Genomic DNA, 25,895 nt, shown 5'->3' with positions numbered 1-25,895 from the left:
ATTTAGCATGTGCACTCTGTGACTTTTCAAAGGCTTATAGTTTGACCAAATTTGGGGAGATCATCATAGGGATGGCAAAGGGAACATGCTTGACACAAAGGCTATCCCTGCCAAATTTCAAGCCCCTGTTCCAAAACACAGGGCCACTAGAGCTTTTCATAAAAAAAAAAAAAAAAAAAAGGTCATTTTTTTAATGTGTGCAAAACAATGTATTTTTCCTCAGGGTCATCAGAAACGGCAATACAGTTTTCCAAAGAAATTCATCCAGAGGCAAAGCACAGCATGGAAAATTTCAGCCCAAAGATGAAGTTTGGCCAAATGATAAGTAACTGAAAAAAGGTCATGTCAAGTGTCAGGCAACCTAATAAGAGGCTGTACTGCCAGCTCTGCCTATAATAGTCTGCATTACACTGCCTACTTTTCCAGTGTAGGAAAGGAAGCCTCATTCACCCAAAATGCAAAAGGACTTACAAAATCCAGTACATCTGAGTGGTCTGCATCCTCCCTTCCCACACATTCAATCCTTCCTACTATTTCCACTGACATTTGGTTTTATTTTGTTAAAGAAACAAGGGGGGGAGGAGTAATTGGGAATGCTTAATTCTGGTGGAATGATAGAATTAAACTCCCAAATACCCTTATTTACAGGTTGGTTTTATTGAAACAACAGAATATGAAAGCCATGGTCCAATAAACGCAAAATACTAATCACCTGAGACTTCCCTAGCTTCCACCAACTCGGTGGGCAGAGGACATACCTTTCCCCTTTAGTAGCCTTCCGGACCACTGGTCACATTACTTACAGTACTCCTTCCAGAGCTTCAAAGCCCTCTCCAGCTGAAGCTTCCTCCCAGCTGGCTCCTGCGCCTTACATGTGTCCCCCTCTCAGGCTTTCCACTTGATGGGTGCAGAGAGACCTCTTTCAATTTCTTCCCTGACCCTGGGTCTCTCCTGTTTGCTGCTCTGCATAAGGGCTTATCTACACTACATTGTCAGCCCAGGAGAACTCACGTTAGCAGACCCTGGGTTTGTTAACCTAGGGCTTGAATGTCTACACTCATCTGTAACCCCAGTTTAAGAATTGTTGAACCCTGGGTCCCAAGCTGAGATTCCAGAATCTACACTACATTATGTGGACCCGAGTCCAACCACTCATATATCCCAGACTTCCTAGCCCCCTCCAAAATGTGGCCACTCTAGCCCTTTATACTTGGCACAAAGTGAGAAACTACTACACTTGACAATCCAGAGGACAAAAAAAATTGACCCATGGGATTTTCGAATGCTTTTGGCAGACTACCAGAGTCTATTTGGCAGACTCCCAGAGTCTACCTCTAGACAGCAAAGCAACAGGGCTTGAACCCTGGGTCCTGGCTGGACTCAGGCTTTGATCCTCCACTTCCATGGGGTCCCTGGAATCTTGGGTCCAAGCCCTGGGCTAGTGTTATTTGTGTGTAGACGGAGGGGAGTAGGCATGAGCCTGAGTTCAAATCCTGGGCTTGCACTACAGTATAAATATACTCTAAGAGGCAGGAAGCCCTATATATGGTTTCCTGTAGGCTCCATAAGTAGGCGCAAGTGCATGACCTGCTACTAAAGCTCCCAGTTTTAAACAGCTGTAACAAACAATACAAAGCACACATGCATCCCAAGGCCCAGTGTTCCCTTATAACATCTCATTAGCAGCTACTACTACAGTAATAAAAACATTTGTGTACTTCTAAGAGAACTAAACTATATTAATCAAGAATTAAGGGTACTCCCAATTTTTCAGAATCAGGCCCCAAGTGTATTAAATTGTTTGGTTTGCAAAAGGGGTTCAGTGAGCCACTCACATGGATCTATGCAGAAATTAAAGGACTCATCAGTAAAATTTAATTTGCTTGTAACCAATGTGTGGTTCCTATAAAAGCTCCAAAGAGATACGGTGTCTATTTCCAGAGTAATATGAATGAAAATCTGTATCAATTCACCCAAAATCATCTAGCTTATTCCAAGTCTTGCTTAATTCCCAAATATGCTACCTTGCTTCCTTCTCAATTAAGTAACAGTTCCTGTGAAAACTTAGTTATTTGCACAGAGAGCTGTAAATGTGTAATTAATAACCCCTCAATTTCTCTTCATGTTCATTATTACATGAAATCAATCTATAGACACAAGCGCAATGAGCTCTACATGCTCTAGTCAGCTATTACTTTCAGCCACTGTTGATATGTCTACACTGCAATAAAAACACCTGTGTCTGGCCAGTGTCAGTTGACTCTCCTTCCTCACAGGGTTCCAGAGCCTGGGTTCCAGCTCAAGCATGGACAGCTACACTGCGATTTTATAGTCCTGCAGTCTGAGTCCCACAAGCCCGAATCATATGACTTGGGCCAGCCATGAGTGTTTTTCTGCAGCATAGACATACCTGGTAACACTTTATATGGAAAATGTTATACTACAACCAGGGAAACAAAATGATTGGTATTGTGGTTTGAGTGTTCAGAGGTAACAGTGCATACCAAGGGATCTACAAGCCAATTTGAAACATTAAAACTCAGAATAGTCTCATAAAAATATCCCACCTAAAAATACAGGTTGATGAGCCGAGATTATCACTGTCAATAGGCAAAGTTTTTTGCATAACAAACAACTATTCTGAAGATGCAGAATATTAAAGACAAATTGTCTTTCAATGGAGACAATCTCTATGGAGTGTTTCTGTAATATATGAGCACCCTATAGATACAACTACAATAATATTGGGCAGTTAAAATACTTGCAACTCTGTACTGACCTTTGATATTTGAAACAAATTTAATATATATACATGATTAGGTCTTCTTATTACAGTAACCACATAATTATGATTAGGGTGTTCAAGCCAGAGACTAGATTTAACTGATTGTTAAAATCATATTAGATTTTTCTGCCCCTTCTGCCTCTCTCTACTCCTTTTCTCATACACACATAGTCAAAACCAGTTCTACCAATCCAAGCTCTAGCCCCTGCATTTGAAACCCCTTGAGCTTTTGTCAAGCTTTTACGCATGCTTGTGTTTTGGGTGCTAGTGCTATTGTTTCAGATACTTCTGTACAATGTCTTCTTTATATTTATCCTTGATGAAAGGTGGCAATTATATCCAACCCATAACAATAAGTTTTAACCCAAACCATAACAGTGTTCTCTGTAGTAGAACATTATTCTTCCACCTCTGCTGAAGAAACTTTCAGTTAAGATTAATGACAAAAAATGACTATTAATTCTAAAACACACACACACACACACACACACACACAGAAATGTACCCTTTGCACACGATATATGTGCACTCTAACTGGAAAGAAAGTTTGAAAAGTCTGTTATTAAGATCATTAGGATTCAAAAAAGTCCTGATGCCAGATGTGAAATTTCTTGAAGGACTCATTATAAAATCTATGTTAACCCATAAGCTAATTAACAAATGTACTTGTAAATTCCCAAAAAATATGTTCCATGTACAAAGAGTAAGTAGTGTAAGTGTAAGAAAGACAAACTTTTAAACTTTATAAAGATCATCAATCTGCAGAATGGTCAGGTAAGGAAACAGTATGAGGGCACTTAAAGGAAAACATCATAGGGCCAGAGATGGGAGGGAGACATAGGAGAAAAGGGGTGTGACAAAAAGCCTGAGACAGAAAGAGAGAAGTGTGATATACCTTTATCACTGTCACCATGCTACTTGTGAAGCTGTTTAAGCAGAAATGTAGATTCTTTGAGATCTAAGTTATTCTGCCTGTTTAATCCATAATTATTTGACTTATACGTCTGGTTTTAATTTCATCTCCAAAGAAGAGAAAAGTGAGAACGAAAATGTGTTTTAAAACAGCTCACTAAGTTGTTTATTCAACACATTAAAAAGAAACAGCAGAAAGTACTGCCAAATTTGAAAGAGGGTATAATAATAAAGTATAGATATGAATCTGACATAAAATGGAAGGAGGAGATTACATTATGAGGAGTTTACATTAAAATCCCTTAGTGTCTCAGAAATAACTTTGTATCTCCTGTCTTTTTCTTGTGTTTTTTAAAATAAAAAGAATACTTTGTTCTTTACCACCTGCTTACAACTCTAACAATACTCAAAGCCAGTAACAGGGTCACATTCCACATTTAAAGATTAGAGGATTGTTAGTTGCAGTGGAAGAACAGTTTACTGCAAAAAAAAAAAAAAAAAAAAAAAAAAAAAAAAAAAAAAAAAACCCACAACCCACGTCTGAACTAAAATATTGTGTAAGCTATAAAATATCTTACCAGATAAAGCTACTGAAGATTTTGACAGCACTGTTTCTATTGCACAAGAACGTCTGTGCCCCACAAGACAGAAAAAGAGAGACTAAACAACTGACACACACACAGAGAATTTTATTATATACAAACTATTGCTAAAATCTCACCAGCACTGGTTTAAAAGCACCAATCAAAAGATAACCACAAGAGCCAGTATAATCCAATGTTTGATGATGCCATAGTGCTTTTCTTTTTAACTAAAGGCACTGTATACAACTGTAGATACATATTTATGCAACTGATGTTCTTTTTTTACAAATACTCTGAATTATATGTGTTTGTAAACCACAGTACCATAAAACGTAACAGAAAAAAATAACAAATGCTGAATCAAAACAAATTGAAACCACATTTATTTAAAGCTATTGCTCAGCAATTTTTGGAAGCGACGAATAATGAGAGGGCATTATAATGCTACAACTACTAGTGTATATCTAATCTGCCAGAATTACCAAAACCACTTCACAACACACAGACATCCTTAGCTTGACTTTACTGACCTTGTTTGATGACTATACTTACTTCATATGAGAAAGACTGCAAAGAATTATAATTTCAAAGGCCAATGTGTTCATTGAGATTCCACATGAAAAAAGCCACAATACTTTTTACCATGTTTGAAATGCTCTCTCTTGAACTTAAGTACAGAATGATTTGTATACAAGAAATCCAAAAGACATTATGCAACTTGGTCAAAAATATTATGGGCTGTTGTTGCAGGACATCATCCCAGAAAATGCCCCTTGTGGCATGGTGTTGCCCTGCAGGTACTCTGCCCTCAGTTCCCTCCTGATTCTCCCAATAACTAAGTCACACTCTAAAGTACATAAAGAAACATTCCCCCTTTCTAGGGTCTAATCAATTGAGTGTTTATGAAGCAGTCTCCTTTGGCCATTCAGGCCCACACCTGTCCCTCTTGAGGCCTCCAATTCACCTATGTCCCAAGGGTCCAGGTTTCCAGTTCCCCATGACTCAGGGTGCTTTGTCAGTCCCACTGTAGCCACTGGCCTCTCTGGTGAGTCTTTCCCACAGGTCTCCTCCTGCCTTGGTCCCTGGAATTACAAATTCTTTTCTCTTGCTTAAGAAATTCCACAGCCCTCATTCATAGGACTGTGCAGCACTTCAAGCTGGTGTACTCGGCCCATCAATATCTGGGTTTCAGCCCCACTCCACAAAGCCTCCCTAAATCCTAGGACTCACACCCTTCTTCTTAGTTCAGGGCACAAAACCCTCCGTCTTGGTGCTACATTTGGTTCAGGCAGGCTTACCATGCCATTCTTCTCCTCAGGCTGTCTGCCCTCTTTCTCCCTTTGCACATCAATCAAGAGCTGGGCTTTAACTCTTAGCTACCATATTAATGCATGGTCCCCATTCCCCAGTTTATATGCTGCTCCCCTAAACCCTTGTTTCCTTAAAGGGCCATGTCATGGAACAGGGTTAGCTGGCCCCAGACTCCGTTACGCCCTAAAGGGAAGAGACCACCATTACAGCTGTACACCTCATTATGTAGAAAGTAAATCAACAGTGAACATAAAACCAGGTAATAAATCATATTAAGCAGCAACTTGTGGCTGTATTCAAAATACTGATCTAAAAGTATATCTAGTTCTACCTTTCTTTTAATAACCAAAAACAGAAAAAGTAAAGAAAATTGCACAGCAAAGGGAGAGTAAAGGAACACTTCAACTGCTGAATGATTCCAATATAGTGTTAAATTCTTCCTCATCAAGCAGCCTATGGTAATCTCTCATATGGGCATAAACACAGCTGAAGTGCAATGGACATGTGCAATCATTTGAGGAAGGATTATATTTCTATGGTAGGTTTTGTCTCCAATTTATAATGTCTAAGGGTACTGCGACACTGCAAATTAATGTGTAACTGTAGCTTTAAACTAGGTTGCAAGAGCAGCACCAGTAGTGAAGACATGGTAGCATAGACTTTAATGTAAGCTAGCCACCCCAGTAGAAGCCTGCCAGGAATACTGGGTATTTAGTTGGGTTGCTAGCTCACACCAGGGTCCATGCCGCCGCCCTGTTATTCATGCTAGCCTACTCACCCTACAATTACATCTTTATTTGTAGACATACCCTAAGAAGTTTGTTTTGTGAGGCAGGGAGGCTATCATAATGCCTATGCAGCTCCCAGTGTATTTATTTTGAAAATGTTCTGCAATCTAAAAGCAACACATGAACAACAGTGAAGGCCTTTGAGAAGTGAGAGCCCTACATCCAGTTGTTATATAGCTGAAGGTTTTTTAGGAGGATGGGAGGGGAGGGGGCTGTGCTATTTTTTCTTATATTTGCTGTCATAATAATAAAAACATTCAAAAATGAAACAGAGTAGAAAAACTTCTTAACTGAAGGACAGTTCTTTCATTGCTAAACTATCTCATGCTCAATCCCAGTTTTAGAGTTCTCTAAGGTTAACACAGGCCAATTCTTCCCACTATATTTCTCCAATTTTTAAAGTTTTTGAAGCTGTCCCCTTTAAACCAGGGTGGATAAAAATCAATGATTTTTAACAAAAAATTTTAAAAAATCAGATTTCTTTTTTTTAATTAAAATTGGATTTTTTAAACTTTTTTTAAAAATCATCAATAAAATACTAAATTGCTCTCTCATTTAAAAAAAAAATTACAATTACATCTCATCACAAACGTGCAAGTTCTGGGCTTTCAGTTTCTGTTTCTCAGCAGACTAAAGTCACATGTGCAAAGAAAGACACAGTCTGGATAGGATTGTTGTTCTGTGCTTGTGTGATAATACCAAATGATGAAAATATTCTCTCTGTGCCTTTAGGAGACTGTTGCAATTGCAAATGTGAAACATTTATGTAACATTTAAGATTTAATTTAATAAAATATAAGTGCTATTGTGTTTGTGTGCGTGATTTAGTTCTTACCATTCCTAATGTACTGTTGCTGCATCTGCAGTTTGACACAGGTAATGAATATTATGTACTATTTCCTAAAATAATAAAATCAAGTTATCTAAAGTATACCTTCCTAGATGTTTTAAAATGCTGTATTGAGTTGTAAATTAATATGTTTTATTGATCAGATTTGCACCATTGTTTAAGAAATATGTGAAGATGCATCAGTGGGAAACTTGATTTAAATCAATGATTTTCTTGGTGACTTAAATCCTTTGAATTAAATCAATGACTTAAATCCTTTGAATTAAATCAATCTCCCCTGTTTTAAACTATCATAAAATTCCAATCGATAAACAACTGGAATCAGATTGACTACAAAGTAATATTTGGGGATACACAATACTCCTTTATACACTTTATTTTTATATTCCAAATATTTTCCCTCCAAAACTCTTATTAGTTTTAGCATTCATGCAAATGAGGGCTTGATTACAGAACCAGGAATCAGGCCTAGTGAGGGCAAACCCTATTCAAGTTTCACACCTACACAGTTCTGTTAAATTCCCTTTTCTTCACTTCCAACTAGTGTGTATTACAGAGCTCTAGATTTCCTGAACAAAAATCTTCAGTAAGGTCAAATTATTAGTTCTTTTTTTAATTAAGAAATAACATTAATGAAAGATGAGTTTATGCCCAGATTAAGAGTTGTATAATAAATGTGAGATGAAGCTGAGAAGTTTTAGAAGTGACAGACAAATATTAGAGTACAAGTAATAATTCTATAAACATCATATTCCCATTAAATTTTAAAATGTTGACCTAAATTAATAAAAAAATACTCTTATAATCAGCATATAACTGTGATATCTAAATAATGAAGCACTATAGTTTATTCCTATGTATTTTTAAAAATCAATTTAACAGAATTTTAATATGAGGTAATTTAAATAAAAATCTGTTTTTATAATAGATGTTTATTCAGGCAAATAATCTCATCTCTACAGAATTCTGTCAAGAATGAATCTTGGTTGAGTAAGAAGTCAGATTTTGTTTTTCTGCACATTGTACCTCCACCAAAACAGAAGCAAGCAATATCACGTTATGAAACTAATGTTCTTTGAATATTTATTGTATTTCTGGGGAAAATATTTTGTGGTATTTTTACTTTAAATTTTTATCACCAAGGGTTTATGGTTAACTATCTAATGACCTGATAGGGTGACAAATTCCTTTCCATATTACATTAGACTGAAACCAAACTCCTTTTTTTAAATTACTGACTTAGCCCATCATATTTAATTTCACCAGAAATTAAAAGCTAGTAGATAACCTAATACTGAGCTCCTAAAATTATTCTTTACAAAGAAAACAGCTTGAAAGATTTATTGATTTTTTTCTTGCTTGCATGGCAAAGAACCAGAATTAAATATATTTATTAAGATACAGAATCAGCAATGAATTCATATATCATGTTACATTTTGATAGGCCAACATTTATCATTTGAAATATATTATTTTCCAGTGTAGTTACACTTTACATTAGGACATTGTTCCTCCTTAGTCTCTTTTTCCATCCTTCTCCAAGCAAACCAAACAGTGCTTTCCAATGAAACAACTTATTTAATCAGAGACACATTTGAAACATGCTGTTAAATCAATAGTTCAGCTGATGTGTACTATTACAAATTATACCTATTCATAAATCTGGTCATATATTTAGTCAGCAAAACATTTTCCTTCTCTTGTCAGACCCCATCTGCCTGGAATAAACAAGCCAAATAAAAATGTTTTACTTGAGAAATTCCAGTTCTGATTCATATTTTGTAAAATTTAAAATTTCCATATTTAGAAGGTTATATATCCACAATATAAGAATGAGAAGATGACAAAGGAAGTATCTGAACATAAGATGTCAATATCAAATTATATGATTAGGACCTGGTCTTGATGTAGAAAGCACGATAACAAGTTTGCTTGTCTACTATTTAATTTTTAAGAGGATGAGGAACATGAATGGAAAGAAACATATACTTCTATGGGCCTTTAAAAATATATTTAATACTCCACGTTACTTCATTTTATGAAACTGCCTCAAAGTCTACACATCTATTAATATGGAAAGGTGCCCAAGGATATCCCTTCCTGCAACAAGAGATTGCAAGCTGCTTGAGAAAGAACTTTAATGTCATAAGACTCTGTGAATGACAACCAAGCTCTCAGGTTCCAGCTACAGTGGATAACATTAAGCAGTAGCCATTCAGCTCAATGGTACAGTATAAATTCCTCACTGCAGTATACATATGACATTTAAGAATTAATATGGTAATGTCAACACCATGGGAACCACTTTGGAAACTACCAAAGCAAATTGGTACTTTGGCCATAAACAAGGTTCTAAATGAATTGCTCATGTCCAAAAGTTGATGTAACAGAAAATTTGCCTGACAATGTGGTCAACTGTTTTAAGAAATGTAATAAGCGGTCATCATTAAAAAAACGAACAGCATAAAAAAAGACAATAAGAGAAACTCAGCTAATATTGCTTCAACTAAAAGGAGAGGGGGAGAGAGAGAGAGATCCATTCTGTTTTATATGGATTCATATACCATGCTCATCACCATAGTATCAGAGCAATTTCCAGTAGTGCATCAAGCAATGTAACTAAAATCTGTCACATTTATTCTCTTAGCCTCTCCCCAGGGGAAAAAGTGTGTGCAATACTACCTTATATGGTTCCAAAGCTTCTGTTGGAAGTGTAATGCTGCTCTTCCATTCTGGAGTACTTATACCACTTGCAACACTCTTCTCCTTCACACAAATAGGAGATGGAACAGTATTATTCAGCATCTTTTCTCTTTGGTTTCTTTAGGTCTCATATCCTTATATACAAACTGACTATTTCAAGAGTCTGCAGTGTTGTCTTAACCTTTGGTCCCAGGATGAGAGACAGACAAGGGGAGTAAAGTGATATCTTTTATTGGACCAACTTCTGTTGATGAAAGAGATCAGTTTTAAAGCTCCGCAGAGCCCTTCGTTAGGTCTGGGAAAGGTAAAAGAGTGTCATAGCTAAATACAAGATCACTAAGCGTAAGGAGTTAAAACATGTTGCAAGAGACCATTCAAAATGAAATAGACATTAAAACCCCTATTGTCATCGGACAAAGGAGAGTTAGTGGGTTATAGATTGTTGTAATGAGATATAAAACCAACGTCTCTACTGAGTCCATGATTTTTGGTGTGTAGCAAAGTTAAGAATTTAAGAGCCCAGGCTCATCTTTTTTAAGATGGTGTGTGGGTTTCCTTTGAGGGTGAGAACTGAGAGATCAGATATGGAGTGACCGTTTTGAACAAGTATGTGGGCGAAACTAGAAATCACTATTGTCTCAAATGAACTCACATCAAAAAATGATAAAAGACCAAAAAAAAAAAAACCTATCGCCCATGGGCAAACTTTTTCACAGAACGATCACTTCATGTGTGACCTCTCAGTCCTCATCCATAAGGACACCTGCATGACACTTTCAAAAGATGAGCTTGGGAGTTTAAGCTCATAACAATGCTAGACAATACATTTAAAAAAAATGGCCTCACTCACCTTGTCTCTCTTATTTCAGGAGTATCAAACACGTGGCCATATTACTACTCAGATTGTGTTTAATTTTTTTTTACATAAATTTCTAGCCCTCATAGTTGCAAGTGAACAGAGCATAAACTGTGCTGTCTTCCCGAGTCTGCAGTCTGATGACTCTGAGGCTGTCTATACTACATACTTCTGAGGAGTCACACTGTGGTGTGTTGCAATACCTGTCAGTGAAAGGCCCTGGCAGGGGGAGGCTTTGCAGGTGTCTTCCTGTGGTGGGGAAAAGCTCCAGCAAAAAGAGGTAGGAGGACATTATGCTGCTAAAAATAGCAGAGTAGACAGGTAGGCACAGATTGGATGAGTAGAGAGCCATATACCCACAACTTTCAGATGTGTCTTTACTCTACTCACCTATCTAGCCCATCAGATTTGGTCTCATGTACTTTATCAGATATTGATTTCAGAAATATGGGTGAGACACCATGGATTCTGCAATTTAAGAGTTATAGAACTGGCAGATGAATTTACCCTTTTGGCTTACAAAGGCTCTTCCAGTCTGCAGAAATTAGTTTCTTGAGAAAATTGGCTATTCTCTTGTCTTCTGCTAACCTTCTTGTCTATCTAGCTGTAACATACATAATTAAAGAGTTAGAATTCTCCACGACAGTTTGCCTGTCTCCTCTTCCTACAAATGGGAAATCCCAAATGATTTCAGTGTACTGATTGCAGCTAGGTTCTATGCCTAAATCTGAATAAAGTGGAAGAGCTTCCCAAGCCAGCTATTCTGACTTGGATAGTGCAAAACAGTGTCATCAACATATCCTCTTCTCAAGGAGAGAAAAAGGAACATGACACTTAAAGGCTCCTTGATCCCTTAAAAGTGCATGTTCCCCCTTATTTCCTCACCCTGCTGAGTTCGTCTACCACTTGCTGTGGTATCCAGCAAAAAAACATATTCTCTCTCTCTCCCTAAAATGAAAATCTATATTTACATTGGTAAGCTATAAAAGTTCATTAACTATAATAAAAATGTATATATACTAACATTTTCCAAATTTATTTTTCACAGATACAAAAGTCACACACAGCCTCCCTCATAGATCAAATCGGGCCAAAAAATGTGAGCTAATACTTATTGTAAACACATCCTTAGGAAGGTGGTGGATGGGGTGCAGTGTGAGAAGAGGAGACTCTGATAGCTTATTCACTGCAAGGAATCTGGATGTAAATTTTAATTTTAAAACTCCATGTCTGTTTTCTCTGTCAGGAAACTAGTCTATACATTTTAGTCCTTTCCACATTGATTTCTGAGTAAATTCGTATTTACACTTTTCACTGCTGGAGCTGAATACATGTCAAACTAAGGATTAATGGTAATTTAACCCAATACATATATTATAAACCAAGATTTAATATCTGGGGGACTCTGCCTTCCTTTCTGAAGATTATAAATATTAACCACATATAAAGCACAAAGCAAACAGGAAAGAATCAATATTTTTCTGAATTTAATTACTGAATACCTCCAGAAATCAATTCCATTTATCACACTGATTTAGTTACACAGAAACAAAAACAAATGAGCGTGCTACAGTACAGTACATAAGATGCTAATATTTCTCAAGTTAACACTATTTGTAAGTAGTTATTAACACAAGCACAAGCTTTGTTTAGTGACAGTTAAGGTGGCAGTAAGGTATACCCCATCAATTCAAAACCTTAAACACACAGAAATAAAAAGTTAAAGGAAAAAAATATCCTGAAATCCTTCCCATATTCCTATTATCTATAACACGGTCAATGACACGTTCAAAAACTCCGTTAGATTTTCATTTCCATCGCCAACAGATAGTATGGTTAACACCTGAATAGAAGTCCCTCCCAAAAAAGGACTTTGCAGAATACACACTTCTTGTGTGCATCAAAATGAACAGTCAATTTGTCACAGAACCTCATCTTGTAGTTCTGGCTGCACTTCTGCAACACTGTCTTTCATTATATATTCACGCCACACTATCACCACACTATCATTACATAATCACATTCCACTTTTTTCCCATAAGCATGGGTACCATTATATATTATTGCATATGTTTTATGTGAGCATGATCATACATAATAGATCTCATTGTAAAGTAGTGTCACAAATTCATTTTTCTTGGGAAAAACTGTAAATGTACTTAATTTATATGATTAAAACCTGAAACTTAATATTAGAGTAGCATAGGAGTCTAGATTCTTTTTACATACAGTGGTTTGCTTTTCTCAGTGTCTTATTTTCCAATTTAATAACTACTATTGTGGTCTATATAGTGCTTATACCCTTTCCTAAGATGAATCACTGTCTCTCTCACATTAAATAAGAAAAAGAAGCACTCTAATAATCTATTATGATGTTCTGAGTTTAGAAGACCATGTAGGGTCATCCTTCAATTAAACACACATACAGTACACATATGGCAGTAAAAATAATCATTAAAACACAACTTAATATGACTAAAAATTCAGTGTATCTTTTAATCAAAGATATAGATAAAAAGATATGGATGAGGAGGAGTCTTTATTTACTTACCACTGGACCTGTTTTTGCGGTTTGATTTCCCACCTGTAAGAAGCATCTTGAGACTATTTCGAAACATGACTGCACTATTCTCCTCTGTGCACCCCAAAATCTGTGTAAAAGAAAACAAAGGTATAGTTTGGCATATGAATATAAGCTTTGATTTGTCAACATGGAAATATTTTAGGGAAACAGAGGAACTAAAAATAAAAAAATTAAAATCACTACACTGGCAGCAAACACCAGAACATAAAACATTAATACTTCCTATATTCCCTAAAAAGATGAAGTTCCATTGATAAAAATCTAACATTTCAAATATACCTTTATTCATCCTGATAGATCATTCTCAGTACAATACAGAATTTCTTCAGCATTGCTCACTGCCAGTGACCATGATGAAACAGGCCAGATTATTAACCAGCTTGGTTTTTATGGGATGGGAAGGGCATGACAGTAAACCAAGTCTGGCTCCAACTGATATTACTGCCAAAGCTGAACCTTCCAGGAACTATGGCAATGCTCAGAAGATCTGTAAGTCTTGAAAACACTGAGCTTAGACTACAAGATATACTGTCTTTAGCTTCAGGATCACTTAAATATCACATATTTTGGTAAGCTGACGGAGTTGTTAATGTACAAAAGGAAAAACAGACTCCAAACTAAGAAAAATTAAGATGGTGGATGTTAATAATCAGTATCTTTTCCACAGTCTATGTGTCTTTTGTAAGGAAAAACTGCACAGCTTCCAAAGTGCTCTGGACAGAAGCTCCCTTTTCTAGACTTCAGAAGGTGCACAAGACAAGTTGTTCCAATGGAAATCCCATTTTTCAGAGTAGGCAATTCAGTTTTAAAAACTAGATTAAAAGAATAGTAAACAACTCAAAGGTCAGGAAATACCAAAATTAAGGAAGTACTTGCAACTTTTCTCTGATCCATTCTGGGCATATTACATTAGTATACAGTCTTCAGTTACATATTAGTCCTTAATTAATACAATATAATACAGTTTTTTCTACAACCTTGTGATATGCTTCTTGCAGGCTGTGCAATGAATGAGACAAGCTGTACACAAGTAACTATAATGAACTTTTTATTCAAGCACATTCAGAGCAGTATACAGAATTCAAAATGTTATATTTGTTCATCTGAGGCTGTCAAAAATCATTGTAATATGCTCTATTCACTTCCCGGAGAAACATCATCACTTAATTAGAGACAGCATTAAAAATGCATACTCACAAGGGAAAGAGTTACGCTTGTGTAGGTGACCATAACTTTAGCAGTTCCTAACTTTTCAGTACCTTCCCCATGTGTCCGTAAGAATCTTGGAACTTTTTTTTATTTTGCTTTTGAACAGAATACAGTATATGCACTTGCTATGTGTTTGAGGGTTAACAACTTCATACTAAATTATTTCTGAGGTCCTTTATATTAGAACTGAAAGAGCTGACGTTGAGGATCCCCCTCTACTCCCCAAATAAATAATACATCTTTTAAGAGAAAGTTTTCAGACAATCAGCCATTATTCAAAGCTTCCTGTTTGGCAAGCAATTCGAAGATCTTGAACTTGTCAGCTTGGCCACAAACACAACAGGCTTAAATAAGAATTCTGTTGCTGTTTTCTACAGATTGTTGTCATCCTTTAGTTTACTATAAAAAAAGCAAAGTTCTCGCCTTCGCACGGTCATACTCTGATTTCAATATGGTATCAATAAGAGTGTTCATTTTAATAAATGGTACATTTCATTACAAAATATACACACATAATAGTCGAATCAAAGTGATACATTAGCATATTAGATGAGTAATAATCCCAAATAAATTAATCACACAGAAATTAAGTGTTAGTCAAAGATTTAGGCTGATAAAACATGCAATGCTGTACCATTATGCATACAGTACAGCTGAAAGAGTGTCTCACAGAGGTCACTATCAAAAAGGTTTCTTGGTCCACTAATCTAAATATACTTATCTGGGCTTTGAGCCAGAAAACTAAAAGGCAGTAAATTTCTCTGTCCACTGACTGCATATTTACATCACCAATTGAGACTTTGTTGTATCTGAAATTAATATTAACTCTTCAAGTGCTTTTGTACAGGTTTACGGTTAGAGAGGCCAAACTGCTATATAAATCCTCCTCTGCTGAAAAAAGAGGTGTTGTAAAGAGGGATGTGTTATAGCATGAGAACAGATTGTTCTATCAAGCAGACATAACAGTATTTTTTGAGACAGGTTTATTCATCAATTTTGATAATTACTGTTTTTCCTTAACCTCTTATACTAAAAGAGCATCTTTTAAATAAAATATTTATGAAGGAATATGTTTGACTCTAAAAATAAATAATTTCTTATGGTTTGTTCAGACAGCTCCCTGCCTACGGCTAAGCATACCACTGACAGATTAGTGAGAGGTTCACACTGCCATCCAATCCATATTATGCTGTATTAATGAGTTTAATACCAGTTTCTTTTTTGTAACTAGTTATAGCTTACTTTGCTCAACCATATTACTGATTTTATTTTTAAATATATAAAAATGCCCATGATCACATTTAGATCCTCTTTTTGCAAAGCAATGGTCTGATATTCATATCTTAACTGAAATAAGTACGAAGCACAAAGACCAAAGCAAGTTCTACAGCAGATCGAAGCTCAAACAATACAGCAAATACAGAAATGCAACTTCAAAGTAAATGCAAAGAGAGAGAAAAATGTGAACAACTTTATACACCAAAGACATCCACTTTAATGTTTAGTGTTATTACACACTTCATATGTAAAAAACAAACCAGGTAACTCAGCACATAGTGATTAGAAGGTGGTTCCAACCACCTTCTAACAACACAGATCTGCAGACACAGCTATAAAGATAGAAATAAATCAAAAACAATTTTGACACAATGAGTTGCCTAACTAAAAGCAGAAGACGGTTTTGTCATTGTGCTTTTACATGCAACCTTGATGGGAGAGTGAAGAAAGTTCTCTTTCCTTTCCCTTCTTTGACTGAACAGCAAAAGCACCATCCATATAACGCTACTAAGGATTATGTATGAAATTAAATAATTTGGTTCACGGTGGATTGATTTAAATTAAGGCTATTTAAAACACCAAGAAAATCATTGATTTAAATCACGTTTCTCACTGATACTTTTTCACATATTTCTTAAACAATGGTGCAAATCTGTTCAATAAAACATGTTATTTTACAACTCAGTACAGGATTTTACAACATCTAGGAGAGTATACTTTATGTACTTTTTTAGATAACTTGATTTTTATTAATTTAGGAAATAGTACATAATATTCATTATCTATGTCAAGCTGTAGATGCAGCAGCAGTACATTAGGAATAGTAAGAACTAAATCACACACACAAACACAATAGCACTTCTATTTTATTAAACTAAATCTTAAATGTTACATAAATGTTTCAAATTTGCAATTGCAGCAGTCTCCTGAGTTGCCGGTTGATGGCTCTCCTTAAACTTTTTTTTTTTTTTAATTTTCAAATTTTTATTAACTCTAACAGACAAGTTATGACAACACTAAACGTATGCTGTCCTAAAACTTCTACAACTAGCTCTCATCTTCCCCACTCCCACTGTCATTTTTATTCATAGACAAACAGAAATATGAGCTTTCCTGCTTTTTCAACTCCCTGTTGATTTCTTAGCTTTGAGTGAATAATACCAAATGATGAAAATATTCTCTCCTTGCCTGCAGAGGAAGCAACTGCTATGAAAAGTTAGCTTAGCAACCGAAGGAATTCTGTTTCAAGGTGCCTGGCTAATGATTTCCACCAATTCAGGGGAGGGACTTTGTTCAAAACATCATCAGTAAACATGTACTGTTTAAATGGTTCTGCTCCAGCCCTGAAATTTATTATGACTGGCATAACTGAGGAGTGATTTTGAGATGCCCATGCCATGGCATCATCATCTTCTACAGAAGTTAAGTATCTACCTTTATATCTGGGGTCGAGAATGTTCGCAAGGAAATGAGGTTGTTAGTGCTTGATCCATTCACTTCTTTATTGCCTGCAGATTAACTTTCTGGTGAAGTATTTCTTTCTTCAATGTCTCTTGAAGTGCCTTCCAAATTTGGATAGCATCAGCAATGCAGCAACAATTTCTCTGAAGTTTGTTTAAGGCCATGGATATAGCCTTCAGTACACTGAGCATATCCTCTACATTCCTCTTTAATCCAATGTTAGATACTTTGGATGAGATATTTCCATCTATTATATCACGATTTTCTTCACGAAGTTTTATGAGAATAGGCCAGTTCTTAATAAATTGTTTAAAACAATCAACCACAGAATTCCATCAAACAGCTTCAGGGAGAACAAGTTTGGATCCTCCTGCTCTCTTCAGGGAAGCTGAAGCAAAATGGTTGTTACGGAAGTATTTTGTGACTTCAACAACATTTTTTTTTATTCCTCGATAAGACATACTTAAGTCTTTGGCTAAAAGGTGCATTAAATGGGCATTGCAGCCATATGTTATTAAGGAGCATTCTTCCATTTCTTCTTCTAAGCATCTTCTCATCTTTGTCACGTTTGCAGCATTGAGTGAATAATACCAAATGATGAAAATATTCTCTCTGTGCCTTTAAGACAGTCTCTTAACTGACTCCTCTGCTTTGCTTGACCCAGCTCCACCATCACACAAGCACAGAACAACAATCCTGTCCAGCCTGTGTCTTTCTTTGCACATGTGACTTTAGTTCGCTGAGAAACAGAAACCATTAATTCATTTTCATGAATTCATTATCATTAATTCATTTTTATGACACTGTAAGAGTAGGTGTAGCATGTTTGTGATGAGATTTAATTGTAACTGTTATTTTTTAAATGAGAGAGAAATTTAGTATTTTATTGATGATTTTTTAAAAAATAAAAAAAAAAATCCGATTTAAGTGAAAAAATCCGATCTTTTTTTATTTTTTTTAAAAAGATCATTTATTTTTATCCACCCTGATTTGGTTCTAGTTTACCGAAAATATCACAATCAGAGCAAATAATATGAAATTATTAGATTCCCCTATTCTGAGATACTTTTTTGAAAAAATATAATTACGCATTATAAAGAATGGCTTATAAATATTTATTAAGCATCACAACACCCCAGTGATGTTGGTGTTATACCCTTTGTACAGATGGGTAAACTGAGGCACTGCAAGTTTGACACTGAAAAAACTGCTTAGAGTGACTAACTGCACAGCTAAGAATAAAAACCAAATTATTACTCCCAAACCTTTGCTGTAACCACTGTACCACTTTGCCTCCTCAGTTTTAGACTCCACATTACTGGAGCATTAGCCATCTCTTCCTAAAAACTCAAGGCCTCATTTTCAGGGATGCTACACATTAGTTATGAGAATAGCAGGTGCTGAACACCTCTGAAAATCAAGCTCTGAAGTCTTCCACATATCACAAACAGATGATTCTATGTTAGACAAATTTCCTCTCTATCCCATCACTATTTGTATGACAATTCACAGTGGGGCAGTATATGTATAGAATGTCTATACTCTGAGTTTTGCAGGGTTTTGCTCTATCAGTTATCTCAATAAACCTATTAAAATGTTCATTAAACTACTATATAACTGCAATGGAGTTTTAATCTTGGCCCGTTAAATATCTGTACCATAGAATTATATATTGCCACCTCACAATGTATTTCAGAATAAGTTAAATGATCCACTGTTCAACATCTCTGCATCCACATAAACTGACAAATAAATATAATAAACCATTAAATTAATTGTTCTGAACTCAAAAGCAAAGATGGAAAATTTCCATCTTTCCTTTTCTGCATTCGTTCACTTCAAGGCTTTTATTTTGGAGGAGGGAATCCCTTGTCTGTGTCTTCGAATAGCACTATGAAATCAGTGGGAGAGTAAGTATCCTTCAGTATTTAATTAATATACTAATTAGACGCAGAAGCCGTTTAATTTCTTCCGAGTATTTAATTAATGTACTAATTAGAAGCAGAAACAGTTTAAGCCAAGTACTGCAGCACTGGGAGGAAAAATGGGGCCTAACCAAGGCTATCCCTTTCCCAATAGTTCCCCTTGAACCCAGAACTGTGCAAGGGAGATGCATACACACTTTTGGGGACACTAAGATCCTTTGTACACTCTCCTAAGTGGCCAAAGGAAAGAAACTGAAGGTTGAAGACAACCAGAGAGTGAAGCCAGCAGAGCAGCTGCAAGCCTGCATATAAGAAGGGACCATCAGATGCTGACTATGTCACCAGGCTATTTTCTTCAGTTTCCAGTTTGCCATCTCCCTCAGTCTCTTCAACTCAGCCTCATGCCTTCCTGTCCTCCTTCTCATCAGCATATTCCTTCTGTCATCTCACCCCTTCTTTGTTTTAACACCTATCCAATCCACTCCTCACTAAACCACATTCAAAAGATTTAAAAATTTTAAAAAGAAACAGTGGCAATAACATGGTAATTGAAAACCATCCTGCTGTTTGTACGTTTCAGCCTTTCCCCCATCATTTATCTACCATGTTTATTTAGACTGTACGCACTTTGGGGTAGAACTCTTTCAATATTTGTACAGCACCTAGCACAATGGGACCCCATTCTTGGTTGGCCCGTAGGCACTGCTGTAATAAAAAAAATTAACCATATTTTTGTTTCAGAGAAACGATCTATGAAATTTATTGTTACACATGGTGATACATTCAGAGTACAAGGATACAGCATCAAAGCTTCCATCCATCAATTCCTTTTTAAACATAATGCTTAAAAATTGTATTACTACCCCAGCTCTTCAGAAGAAGTTAATCAAAGAGTTATGGGTGTCACCTTCAGTCAACATCGGTTACAGGTAGGAACCTTCAATTCCTCTAAAGCTAAATATTCTTACATGTGGAGTGGAGATTAGAGAGCTGGAGGGATGTCTTAATAAAAGAAACAGAATGCTTAACGGAGATAAGATGGTTACTTTTATCTGTATGTGTTCCAATTCTAAATCAAAAAACTTGTATAGTAATAAAGAATACTACTGATAACAGCAATAATACATCAACAATCAGATACAGTGGCATACTTGATAAGAGAGAGAAAAGAGTGCACTTAACAAAAAACAACAACTTTTCACAACTTTTTCTTCATACTACTACATCAAGGCAGAAAATTGTTTTGTACTTAGATTTCATGGATTTTTAGTGGCTGTTTCAGTAATTTCAACAGGCAGAAGTGACTTGAGGCTAGCTAATGTTTGCTGCTACAGGTAAAGCTACTTGAGCTCTAATTTAATGCTCAAATTACGATGAAAATAGAAAAAACTATTTTGACATACAATTTATTTTGGACACAAACTGACTTCTGCGTTTGATGTCAAATTAAATAACATTCTGTACAGTTTTTATAAAGATTCTGTCTGTGGAAGAAAAAAAAATGGAGAGAGAACACACTTTTTAAGATTCAGCTTACCAAATAAGACTTCCTAAGAGCTACACTGCATCTGTGACTAAAACAATTGCATTGAGATGGAATTCAGGGCTGAACTTTCATAGAATCATAGAAGATTAGGGTTGGAAGTGACCTCAGGAGGTCATCTAATTCAACCCCTGCTCAAAGCATGACCAACCCCAACTAAATCATCCCAGTCAAGCCAGGCCTTAAAAACCTCTAAGGATGGTGATTCCATCACCTTCCTAGGTAACCCATTGCACTGCTTCACCACCCTCCTAGGGAAAATGTTTTTCCTAATATCCAACCTAGACCTTCCCCACTGCAACTTGAGACCATTGTTTCTTGTTCTCATCAGCCACCACTGAGAACAGCCTAGCTCCATCCTCCCTCGAACCCCTCTTCAGTAAATGAAGGCTGCTATCAAATTCCCCCTGCCCACTCTTCTCTTCTGCAGACTAAACATGCTCAGTACCTTCAGCATCTCCTCATAAGTCATGCGCTCCAGCCCCCTAATCCTTTTTGTTGCCCTCCTCTGGACTCTCTCCAATTTGTCCACATCCTTTCTGTAGTGGGAGTCCAAAACTGGAAACAATACTCCAAATGTGGCCTCATCAATGCCGAATAGAGGGGAATAATCACTTCCTTTGATCTACTGGCAATGCTCCAACTAATGCAGTCCAATATGCTGTTAGCCTTCTTGGCAACAAGAGCACACTGTTGACTCATCTCCTGCTTCCTGTCCACTGTAACCCTCAGGTCTTTTTCCACAGAACTGCTGCTTACCCAGTTGGTCCCCAGTCTGTAGCAGTGCATGGGATTCTTCTGTCCTGAGTGCAAGACAACTCTGCACTTGTCCTTGTTGAACTTCATCAGATTTCTTTTGGCCCAATCCTCCAGTTTGCCTAGGTCACTCTGTATACTATCCCTACTCTCCAGCATATCTACCATTCTACCCAGCTTAGTGTCATCCACAAACTTGCTGAAGGTGCAATCCACCCTATCCTCCAGATCATTAATGAAGATGAACAAAACTGGTCCCAGGACCGACTCCTGCAGCACTCCGCTTGATACTGGCTGCCAGGTAGACATCGAGCTGTTGATCACTACCCGTTGAGCCCAATGATCTAGCCAGCTTACAGTCCCATTCATCCAATTCAAACTTCTGTAACTTGCTGGCAAGAATACTGTGGGAGACTATCAATAGCTTTGCTAAAGTCAAGGTATATTACATCTACCACTTGCCCACAGATCTAGTCATCTCATCATAGAAAGCAATCAGGTTGGTCAGGCATGACTTGCCCTTGGTGAATCCATGCTGGTTGTTTCTGACTCCTTTCCTCTCCCCCAAGTGCTTCAAGATAGATTCCTTGAAGACCTGCTCCATAATTTTTCCAAGGACTGAGGTGAGGGTGACTGGTCCACAGTTACCCAGATCCTCCTCCTTCCCTTTTTTGAAGATGGGTACTATATTTTCCTTTTTCCAATCGTCTGTGTCCTCCCCCGATCGCCACAAGTTTTCAAAGATAATGGCCAATGGCTCAGCAATCACATCATCCCTTTGGGGAAAAATTCCCCTCCAGACGCTCGTAAACACTCTTAGTTGGCACAGCGACCCCTCATGGTGAGGAAGAGCGACCCCTTGACGTGGTCTGCCTGGCCGTTCCTCACCCCTGGGAGGTGATCACCACCAGGTCCTAAGGACCGATAGGTTCCCTTTATAAGGTTGATGAGTGGGCTCCCGTGAGGGACTCTTTCCCACAGCACGGCTGGGGCAAGAAGGTCTGGTTTGGGAAGCAACCAGTCACACCGATGCATTCTGTAGGCTGCACCTGCATTAACATGAACTTGTGGGTTTACCAGCAGGATCCGCCGGCTGCAAGAGACACCTGACCGGCTCGCACTGCTCTGGGCTTGGGACCTGGGCCTGCATGGGCAGATCAGGCACCGTCAGCGTGTGGCTACCACTGCCAGGTCTTCAGTTGACACCATCGGCCAAGAAACAGACCGCGGGGTAAGCCGTAAAGCATTAGAGGGAGCCGACCCCTACGAAGTGAGGGAACCTTTGAGGATGTGTCCCCCTGACATCAGGGTCGGCATGCTTCCACTACTGGAGCTGTGGAAATCATGCGAGAATTGAGCCCCTTGTTCGGTATTTGTGGGACAACATAGGTTTACCACCGTCCTCAAATCCCTCCCTTTTTTGGGACGGAAGGGGACGAGGGAATACCTCGAGTAGAGCCTCTTCCACCATCACCTGCGGGATCCCTCCCGCTGTTCTTGGCTGAGGCACCCTCAACCTCTTGGATGTGGAAATGCCACTGAGAGGGAGGAAGGGGGTGGCGTCGAGGGCCCGGGGGAAGGAGACGACCGGGGCCCCTAGCTCACCAAAGTATCTCAAGGACCCAGTGGTCCGAAGGCCTTCTGGCCCACCCAATCCTGCAGGAGGGTATAAGATAGGGCGCTGCCCTTGCGTTGACCAGCAGAAGGGCCTTTTCTGATCGCCTTATTGCCGAGAGGACCCTTACTAAGGGCCTAGGGAGCCAGTCACGGCGGATGGTGTCTCCCAGACCCCTGACTCTGTCTCACTGCCCGTAGGTCGGGAGACGATCGTGGCTGGCACTCCTGCTGCTGCTGCCCCTGGAGACCTGCTTGACACCTGAAGGTCTATGGTGCATAGTGGCCCAGGGAACAGAGCGTGGTCTAGGAGGCCCTGAGACCATGCAGCTTTGCCTCTATCCGAGCCAAGGAGAAGGCTGACTCATCCAAGGAAGGGCCCCGGATAGGCTGCTGGACCTTTTGGGCTAGACCAGGATTGCAGCCATTAACTTCTGGGCATGCTGATGGCAGGGGCCATGGCTCAGCCCACTGAATCAGCAGCGCCTGAGGGTGCCTGGAGCACTGCTGTAGCTCCCATGGTACCCTCTTCTGCAATGGCATACAGGATCTGCGCCTGCTGTCAGGCAGAGCCTCAGCAAAGAGGCTCACCGAGTCCCCCAAAGGCTCCCTCTCTACCTGCTGGTAGCACTACTGAATAAAATTTTCTCCAACGAGTCTGGCTTGCAGTCGCCCTTGTTCTCTGGAGTAGAGCCTGTCCGCCCTGCCCGTCCCTGTGATGGGCGGCCACTACCACCAGGGACCTGGGACGGGGTGGTGAACAGTATTCAAACCCCTTGGGTGGGTGTAATACTCTTCCCTCTAGGCATTGGGTTACGGAGGAGGGGGTTGCCATGAGACCTTCTCTATGCCTGGCACCCCTCTGTAGACCAGGAGGGCTACCACGCTGTGGAGCCCACCGGCATCACATTAAAGGTAGTCCGCCACCCCTTTTTCCTCCTTGGCCTCCAGCCCCAAGGTGGAGGCCGCCTCATGAGCAGTTCCCGTTGTGCCCTAGAATCAACCAGGGCTCGGGCGCATGCTTCATCTGGCGGGGAGGAGAGAAGGGGGCGGAGGGGCTCTGCAAGCCACAGCCCTCCCCCCGGGAGCCTCTGCCCGTAGGGCCGAGCCGTCATCCGAGGGCCCATGGTAGCCTTTTCTTGTACTTGAGGCACTGACTGCATCCCTGAGGAGTTGACGGACCGTGGTCCCATCCCCCCCCCCCCCAGAAAACCCCCAAGGTCATACAGCCATTGGGGTGACCATTGCCTCTGAGGCCATCCACCTGGGATTCTGGCACCTTCCGCTGATAGTTGCTCCCCCAGGTACTGCATCGGTGCTGAGGCTGTCTCACGATGCTAGGTTCTGCACCGCCCGGTGAACTCCTCAGTGCTGAGTCAATCTCTGGCATCCAGGGTTCAGTGGTGCCTCGGCGCAGGGTGAACTCCTTGGTGCCGAGCCTGTCTCCAGCTACCAGGTTCTGCACTGCCCGGCGAACGCCTCAGTGCCAAGTCCATCTCCGGCACCTGGGGTTCAGTGGTACCTCAGAGTGGAGGCGAACTCCTTGGCGCTGAGCCTGTCTCTGGCATCGGGGTTCTGTACCGCCTGGCGAAGTTCTCGATACCGAGACTGTCTGCGGTGTCCAGGATCAGCTCCGCATCCTTACGGGCAAACTCCTTGATGCTTCTAGGGGAGCGCCCTGTTTTACCCTCGGAACCGGTCTGCAGGAGATCTTCCTCCCCATACCAGGGATCTCCTGAACCATTCAGGGGGCTACCCCGAACGCCAGCCCCTTCTCTCTCCTGGAGGCATGGGAGACGGTGGTGTATGCAAGGCCAACAAGGCTCTTGCTGCCCTTTGGCCACCAGAGTCGATGGTCCCAATAGGTGCTCCAACCCGCCTGCTCCTACGGTGCAGGGGAGTGTCCACGCTCCGTCTTCACGGTGCCGAGTCGGGTCGGTGCCAACAGTGCCCTCTGCACTGGCAGCACACTGGATACGGTGGCAAAGTGGGATGGCTCGGAGCCGGCTGGGGATTTTCCAGGTCTGAAAGCCTCTCTCCTTCCACGAAACGCTCCCCCCCCCCCACGCCTCAGGAAGTGGGGTCCAGCTAGCGGGAAAGCCTTCCCGCCGAAAGAGCATGGCATGAAACCATGACACCGGAGCATACCTGTGCCCGGTAAAGTCTGAGTTAGATTATCTTTAAGTCTCTAACTACCACTATAGCAGTTATTATATCTAACTAACTAACTAACATAAAAAGACCTTGCCTAAAGTTTAAACATAGAGAATGAAGCACTTGCGTGCAAGTGCAGGCAGTTCCAGTAACTGCCACGGGTGGAAAGAAGGAACTGAGGAGGCATAGGGCAGGCAGTGTCTAATATACTGCAGCATGCGTGCAGGACTCCAGGGGGCATCAGAGCCGGCCCTACAGGATCTGCTAAAGGGAAAAAAGTTCCAATAGCCACGCACGGAGGTGTGCACACACCTATAATGGAATGGACATGAGCAATCACTCAAAGAAGAAGTATGCTTTATAAAATTTGTAGATGACAAGATACTGGAATAGGTGACACAAGGGAGGCTGTGGAATACCCATCCTTGGAAATTTTTAGGAACAGGCTAGACAAATACCAGTCAGAGATGGTCTAGGCATTCTTGGTCTTGCCTCAGAGTAGGGAAATGGACTAGATGACCTCTTGAGTTCACTTCAGCCCTAGGTTTCTATAATAACAAGAGAACTGACTTCTCTGCCTTG

General features: G+C 39.5%; 1 protein-coding gene across 8 annotated transcripts in view; it reads right to left on the bottom strand.

Moving 5' to 3' along the window:
* The window catches only part of TANC2 (tetratricopeptide repeat, ankyrin repeat and coiled-coil containing 2), a 492,680-nt gene that overhangs the window by 378,207 nt on the left and 88,578 nt on the right, over positions 1-25,895 (bottom strand). For all 8 annotated transcript variants that reach the window (XM_067540990.1, XM_067540986.1, XM_067540987.1 and 5 more), the window contains one exon: positions 13,341-13,440. In XM_067540990.1, the coding sequence (XP_067397091.1) occupies positions 13,341-13,407 (67 nt within the window). In that variant the 5' untranslated portion in view covers positions 13,408-13,440. The remainder of the gene's footprint in view (positions 1-13,340; positions 13,441-25,895) is intronic.

This window comes from Emydura macquarii, unplaced genomic scaffold (assembly GCF_026122565.2).
Source record: "Emydura macquarii macquarii isolate MOO-44397 ecotype Brisbane River unplaced genomic scaffold, CSIRO-AGI_Emac_v2 contig_629, whole genome shotgun sequence".
NCBI lineage: Eukaryota > Metazoa > Chordata > Testudines > Chelidae > Emydura > Emydura macquarii.
This window is presented reverse-complemented; position numbering and strand designations above follow the sequence as displayed.